The following is a 7802-nucleotide window of genomic DNA, read 5'->3' as shown; positions in this document are numbered from 1 at the left end:
GTGGTTATACATGTGGCATTATATGAAGACGTTTGACGTAAATGCTACTAAATGTGATAATTACTCATAACGAACTCTCCACTTGATTTTTGCCAAATTGTGTTCATACTTTCGCCCGCCTGCCCACTCCCTTTCATTCAATTAACAACATTCTTTATTGTTCTTGTTTCTTTTTTGCTCCCCCCCCCCCCCAAAAAAAAAGGCCGCTCTTTATTATTTCCTCTCATTATCAAATCATTCTATTCCCCTCTTTCAAAACACTTTCTATTTTGTGAATTTTTTTTAAAAATACTTATAATACTTTAAAATTTCAACGACTGTTCGACTTTTTTTCCCCTCTTATCCTTTATTGAGAAAAATAATTTAATGGAACTACAGCAGCTATATTCTTTTACAGGCTAGTTTCGCAACTTTTTCTTTTTAATCATTGAACGAAAATTTTATTAGTGAAAATGACCTACATCAGATTATTCATACCCTGTGTATAGAAAATTTGCAGAGAGTATTGAAAAAGACTTAAATCTTCTCCCTACATAATAGGTGTACAACTAACAAAAGCTATGTATGCTATAATCGCATAAATAGGAACAGCATTAATATATATATATAGAGAGAGAGAGAGAGGGGGGGGGAGAGAGAAGATAATGAGTTCAAACGACTTTCAATTACATTTTGAATAACCACTTTTACAAAGGAATACGAGCAAGGTAAAACGGCAAAAGTCCTGCAAATTCAAATTCTTTTGGGCTTCATCATCATATCATCATCTATCTTCTTCTAGGTTTGGATCCTCTCGAGATCTGTATATATAGTAGAGTTTTTGAAAAGATCCAACCAAGTGAGAAAAATGAAAGGATTAAGGGCATTGTTAACTGCCGAGAAGAGAAGAAGATGGTGGCGAAGAAACAGGACGAAGACCATGTTTGAGAGCAGCTTTCCAAACAACATCGATCCTATCAACATCGATGGCTCCAACTTCGTGATGGCTCCATCCTTCCAAACTGTGCACTACTCCTCCTGCATGGCATGCATGCACTACTCCTCTCTCCATTGTGTACTGCATTCATACATTTATTTACTCTTAATTATTATTGTTCTTATTAACGATTAACAAATATGATATAGAGTTGTGTGTATACATATATCCCTCATTCATAAATTTACTTGCTTTACACCCTGTTTCGTCCCTCACAAACAGACAGTTTATTATATTGTTATCTCTTATCGTTGATGCTCAACGATCAATACAAGAATCATTTTTCATTCTAGTTTTTGTCCCGTTCAATTTTATTATACCTACCCAACAGCTCATTAGAACCTGTTTGAATGGTTGCCTTTGCTTACTTTATTTAATTTTTATAGAAAAATAAATTATATGAAAAATCCCCATTGGCAATCACACATATGGCTTTATAAAACAGAGTTATATATATATATATATATATATATATATAAAGTGATTGCTGACCTCACAACAACCAAGGCCTTCCACATCCTCTGGTAATCTCATGGCAGCTAAATCACCGTAAGTGCAGTCTCTTCTGAAAGGTAAGATGGGAGGCACCACAAATTGATGGAAATGTGTTCCTTTTGGTGCCCAGCTCTGCTCTTTATATGTAATCCACTTACCCACAATCCACGTCTGAAATTAATTAACCGAATCTCAAGTCAAATTCATTAAACTTGGAGCATGAACTAGTGAAAGAAGTGGTCAAAACAAAATGGGTATAATATATTTATGCAAGGGTAGTACCTTGCAGTTTTGTGCTGCTTGATACTTTGTGACTTGTACAAGGTAGCTTTGGTATTCTGGGGGAGCTTCCTTTTGGATCTTCTGGAATCTATCAGCGGAAAGAGTTAACATCTGCAAATATTGTACCTCTCTATCATTAGTAGCCTACCAAATACCGTACCGAATTTAAGTTTTTTATTTTAAAGTTTTCAAATATTAAGTTTAAAAACACTGAAGGAGTTGCCACTTGCACAGCTTTTGTTTGTTTACAAGTAACCAGATTTTGAGTTTAAAAGGGGAAAAAATCAACCATGTATCTGGATGTAGCTTAAAGAGAATCATTTGGAGAAGATTTGGTGAACGAATGGACAGAAGAAGAACAAGGCATACCAGAACTCTGATTTTCCTTCTGCACAGGTAGAGGGCTATTACTCTTCCGAGTTTGGAAGTAGCTCCTGTTAGAAACACTTCTTCCACTTCTTTTGGAATTTCATTTAGTATCACTGCAGCTGTTAAGGTGTTTCCATGAACAACTCTGACTCTAAGGTTTGGATGCTTGTCCACAAAAAGCTTCCCTCCCCCGTTTAGAGCTTCATTCTGTTGAAAACCCAAAAAAGAAAAAAGTTATTTACATGTGTTTTCATTTTTTGCCTTTATTCAAAACTACAATGATATTTTTTGAAAAATTAAGCATGCTTTTTTCTGTCATCAAGAGATAGTTTAGGACCACCACCAAAAACTGGTTTTGATGTTTACTAGTTGCAGTAGATAACGGTGATTTGGAAAAAGCTAGGTTCTCGAAAGCCGACTAGTGGATCACATTGTTGATTTTTTTTGTATAGGCCCTTGTACAGTTGACACTTGCAAGATGGAAAAATGAATATTGTTAAAGGTAGCTTTAAAAGTGAAAGATCCCTGTTTCTTTAAATGAATTTTGTATGTCAAGTAACAAAGATGGAAATAGTTTTGTCAGGTATCCGAGATCTATTTACATTTACACCGATGCATTAAAAACCCCCAACAACCTCACTCAGATGACAGCAGAAGTTTCACGACTCAGCTAACTTGGATGAATCAGACCAGGGACAAAACAATGAAATATAAGTTCACAATACAAAACCTTGTTCAAGGCAGCCAGGCTGATGACTTTAACCCCAATCCTATCAGCCCTGAGAATGGCATCCTCTATTTGCTTATTGATTCCATCAGCAGCGAATGGCAAGAAATACTGCAAAAACAAATACAATACAGAAGTGGAAAAAGAAAAAGAAAAACTTTCAGTGCTAATCTTTTACAGCATCATTCATGTTCATAGTGGGGAAATGTAAAAAAATGGAAGAGATTTCTCGGACTAACCTGAAAGCCAAACCTTGGGACAGCCCACGTTTGGTGCAAACGACCTCGTAGGTTGTAAAAAGTGACCAAGAAGGTTTTGGACAAAAGCCACATTAGTATCAAAGATGTTAAGGCAATTGGCAAAAACGGGATCAAGAAGAACCTAAATCTGTATGGGAGAGAAGCAAAGGTACGTAGAGCGAATTGAACGTGCGTAGAGGATGAAACATCCACTATATGGACCAGGAACACAAAATCAGGTACCCGGCTATTTTTCCCTGCATTTAATAAACCTACATATTAGTCATTCCATTAGACTAAATTGCAAATTTTCGAATTGTATTTGTGCTCAGTTTTGTATTTCACGGCACAATAATATGTATGCCCGATGAAATAAGAAATCGCACATACTTGAATTCAAGCTTATTTCTTTATGTAATTGCCATGATTTGCTGTTGAGGGTATTGCCTAGTGCGTCAAAGAGGGGCATGAAGAGGCAGAAGTTAGTGCCTTTATCAGTGTGGTGCAGGCTGTGGTATCTGCATATATTTATCACAGAAAGCAAATGAATAAATTTAGCCATCAGGAAGTTAAAAAAGTTCCGGAATCACAATTGACCAAGTAATAAGAAACACATGTCCGAGAAAACTTATTTAACTAAGCAGCACAGAAGTTATTTAATCGCTTGATATTTACTATATAGACCCACTCTTCTGTCATTTGACTCAAAAAGAGACGCAAGACTGTTAGCTTCTAATTTCTGTCTCCCTCTCATTTCCCAGAAGAACTGTACAAGGTGGCAGTGGGCGGAACCGACTCGAAGGAGGGACCGTTCCCCTTTTTGGTGTTGAAGTTAATGCTACTCCTTTGATAGACCATAAAACAAGTAGAAAGCCAAGTGTACTCGCTTTCTGTTTTTATTTCCCACTTCAATTCGGATAATTAAATAGACGGGGTCAGAAACAGAGCGGGATAGCGTAACTTACGTTGGCGTGTAGACCACAAGCCTTAGAAGTGGAAATGCCTCGAACAGTTGGTGGGGGATAATTTCAATGTTGCTGTGGCCCATGGATCTGAGGAAATCAAAACCCAACACGTAGGCGTAGATCAACACCAAAGATCCCAATCCCAACATAGAAGCCCCAGCGATCGGAATTGCGATGATTGCTGTTAAAATGAGATGCTCCAAAGGCGTCGCATTCCCAGCTGTAAAATCAGCCTCCAAGTCAAGTTTCCATCAAAGATTTTGACAGAACACATAGGCCCAATGTGTCAGAAAATTTTCAAATTATTTGCAGCCAAATGTACGAAGATTTCGATGACAGATAATGATCCCGTGAAGAGTTGAAGCTGAACTCACACCGATCGTAAAAAAAGGGATATTTATTATCTACGCTCACTTTCTGGCGCACAAATTTCTATTTCAAGACATGAAATCTTTTAATTTTGGTTGTCAACAAATTCTTGTTAAATTGGACATGTTTTCCATGCACTAAATAGGATTTCAAAAATAAATTATATTATTTCTATCATAGAATGAGGTTTATGGCACACATCATTATGTTAGATTAAATCAATCGTCAATCACTCTATTTAATTCCTCTCAATTTAATAACCCCGATTAATTTGTTGATTAATTGTCAATAAGAAAAACTCACTCAAACTTTAAGAACTTATTAATAATAATTTAAGGTTCATAATTTATATCAGCATATGTGAAATATCCAGAATCTTCTGATTCTGTAGCTAAAAACGGTTTTTGGACGGATACGGAATAATCATTATATGTGGCGGTCGTTAATTCCTTACCTGTAATAGCCTGTGGCACTGGAGCTGCGTGGTGAAACGAATGATAATGGCGGAAGAGATAGCCTTCATGGAACTTCTTATGAAGCCAGTAATAGAGAGGCTCTGAGATTCCCACATGAAGAACCAGAGCAACAAGAAGACCCTTCACGTTCCACAGCGGAAGATCATGAAGAAACGGAAAGCAATAGCAGGCCATGGCGGCGATCAGAGTTTGAAGGATTAAGAAATTATCCCTGTTTCGAGACATGAAAGATGAATCAAGACAGTTGTTACAGAGAAAAAAAAAGTAATGGGGTTGAGGATTGTTTAAAAAGGGAGAATTACCAGTCCCACTCATGATCAATCTGCTTGAAATCAACACCTTGTTGAAGAATCCGACGGTTTCGAGTGAGAAAAAGCATGTTGCTATAAGTATTCCAGAAGACATAAGTCAAACCTCTGCAAACGTAGAGAAGAAGGAGATGAAAGCACCAGCTGAAATTGTTGTTTCCCTCATAGAATCTTTCGTACAGGACTTTGGAAACGAAAGGCCCGTATAACAGATACTACAAAAACAAACAAACACGCAGAGATTAACATGCAGAAACCCCATCTGAGAAGTGAGAAACAGCAGGACGAGTCCGAAAGAAGAAGGAAGAGATGAAGCAGCGATTGAATACCTTGAAGGCGCCAAGATTGCGCCATGGCCAAGTGGACAAAGGAGCAGTACTGCCCATTTAAGAGTATGGTGAGAGTTGCTTGCTCTGCTTCGCTCTGTATCAGAAGCCGAACGATAGAGAAGGCAAAAACAGGGAGGAAGAGAAGGGTGGTGGAAGGAGAAGTATTATTGTGGGGAAGTCATTGTAAAAGCAGTATATATAGAGAGATAGAGAGAGGAGGGAGCATTGAAGAAAAATATAGTTGGCGGTTTGGTGGACTGATGAGTCCCCACCGTGTATATATGTATGTAAATGACATACACCAGAGAGATAGGGAGAGAAAGTAAGGGGGGAAGAGTTCATTGAATAAATGGCTACGGAAGGAGGGTAGAGGGAATGGAGGAGGACGAGGCCATGGCCCATGGGTACCAAATTGCAGCCCAACTAAGAAATGTTGTATTCTACGCGTTCTGCTCCTTTCATGCCCCTTCTTTATCTTTTCTTTTCTGAATAAATCCTTTTTATGGATTTTGATATTTCACAACCAAACGCGTCCCCGAAAAAAAAAATACCTAATATAATTACAACTCTTATGCTTTTATCCTTGTCGTTAGTCAATTTTGATTCTAAATATAAGTAACTTATATTCTATTTACTGTTTTTTTTACTAATTTTGCCCTAATAATCATAATAAATCACTGTATAAAAGTCTTATATTTAGGACTAGATAAGGTCTTATATTTAAGACGGGAGGAGTAATTAATTAATTCTGACAGTATTTTGACTTCATGTTTTTTTATAAGGATAAAATTTAAAAAATTATTTATTTATTTAATGCTCTTGTTGGTATGTAAGAAATTCTTAAAAATAACTAACAATAAGAACGAGAGTGGTGTATAACCCTGCATTCTACCGTTGTCATGTATTTCAGTGGATGCTGCTTAAATATGTACTTAATTTTGATATTTTTGGCAAATTTTCTTTTGGCTCAATATTATAATATGAGCAAGTAAACATAACTCTATTGTTTTTGCCTTTTGGATTCTCATCCCCGTAAATTGATCAAATGATATTTAACATTTAATTCTGGGTATTATAAGGTTATTTTCTATTACTAGTAATGAGAGTATAAATAATTAGTCAGAGTTGTTTGATTCAATTCACATTAAATATTTCTATGAATACAATACCAATGTACGTACGTCTCTTCCGTTGAAAAAAAAAAAAAAAAAAGAGCTACGTGAGTATGAGCCATGAGAGATGGGATGGGTTGTGAAGAATTGAAATAATTTCTCAGTGCTTATTTACTTTTGCTAATTTGAATGTTTATTTTATTTCCTAAACATATCTTTTGTTTTACATTTTAAAGTATAATTATTACTTTTTTCTAATGAAATCCCTATTAAATGGAATGTATTAAATAGAGGCAGTTCATTTTTTAAACTAAAGGAACATTAATGGAGAGCAAATCTAAAGAAAATAATTTTTACATATTACACAATTTTTATAAGATACGAGTCTGATGTTGGCAAAAAAATGTGGCGAATATCTGTCTCGTTCTTCTTTTTTTTTTATGGCCAGCAAATACATTTCTCATTCAAACAAAGACACACACGCATCAACTAAATTACACTAATACACATGATGAGAGTTGATAATGACGCAAAAGGCACATGACATCACAGGTTTAATTATATTACTGCATCAAAATAATATAACTAAGTAATATTAGTTGCATGAAAAAAATAATAATAATGCATAAAATCGTATTAATAATAAGTCTGTCTTAATTATGTATATCGGGGCTTTTTTTCTTTTGACTTGAAATTACGAGAAGGAAGAAGAAATCAAAGTCAGAACTAACGGAGGCTTTGGCATGGGCAAGCAAATTCGGTTTCTCTTCCAACTAAATGAGATATAACAATTTTCTTTTAAGAAAAATAATTTTTCTAACCTTTAACCTCATAGGTACTTAATAAATTTAAAGATTAAAGAAGCTAAATAAATTATTTAATTCTAATAAATATTACACTATCTCTCTCAAATAATACTATGTGAGATTTTTTTTTTTCCTGTGTAAAGGTATCCTTTGTGGCAATCTTGTTTAAAATAATATCAGCACTAAACATGAATAATTTTTCTAGTAATTTTAAATTTATAGGTGTTAAATAGAATCAAAATTATAGTTTTAAAAGTAATCTTACAGTATATGAAATAAATATATAAACAAATTTATTTTAATTTACAGAAAAATATTTTTAAAAATCACTTTTCCTATTACCCAAACA

The 7802-nt window shown here is 35.1% G+C and overlaps 1 protein-coding gene across 1 annotated transcript; it reads right to left on the bottom strand.

The window, feature by feature from the left end:
- Positions 1-645: 645 nt before the first annotated feature.
- Positions 646-5781, bottom strand: LOC114752897 (very-long-chain aldehyde decarbonylase GL1-1-like). The gene is made up of 11 exons (XM_028941598.1): positions 5536-5781; positions 5201-5421; positions 4877-5109; positions 4054-4273; positions 3479-3606; positions 3089-3345; positions 2853-2960; positions 2123-2329; positions 1754-1864; positions 1469-1642; positions 646-1057 (listed from the first exon to the last, which is right to left on the bottom strand). The coding sequence occupies exons 1-11, from the start codon at positions 5590-5592 to the stop codon at positions 869-871; spliced, it is 1905 nt and encodes a 634-aa protein (XP_028797431.1). The 5' UTR covers positions 5593-5781; the 3' UTR covers positions 646-868.
- Between the last annotated feature and the right edge of the window lie 2021 nt (positions 5782-7802).

This window comes from Neltuma alba, unplaced genomic scaffold (assembly GCF_004799145.2).
Source record: "Neltuma alba isolate B1F8T4 unplaced genomic scaffold, ASM479914v2 tig00007603_pilon, whole genome shotgun sequence".
Taxonomy (NCBI): Eukaryota; Viridiplantae; Streptophyta; class Magnoliopsida; order Fabales; family Fabaceae; genus Neltuma; species Neltuma alba.
Note: the sequence above shows the minus strand (reverse complement) of the source record. Positions and strands in the feature narration are given on the sequence as shown.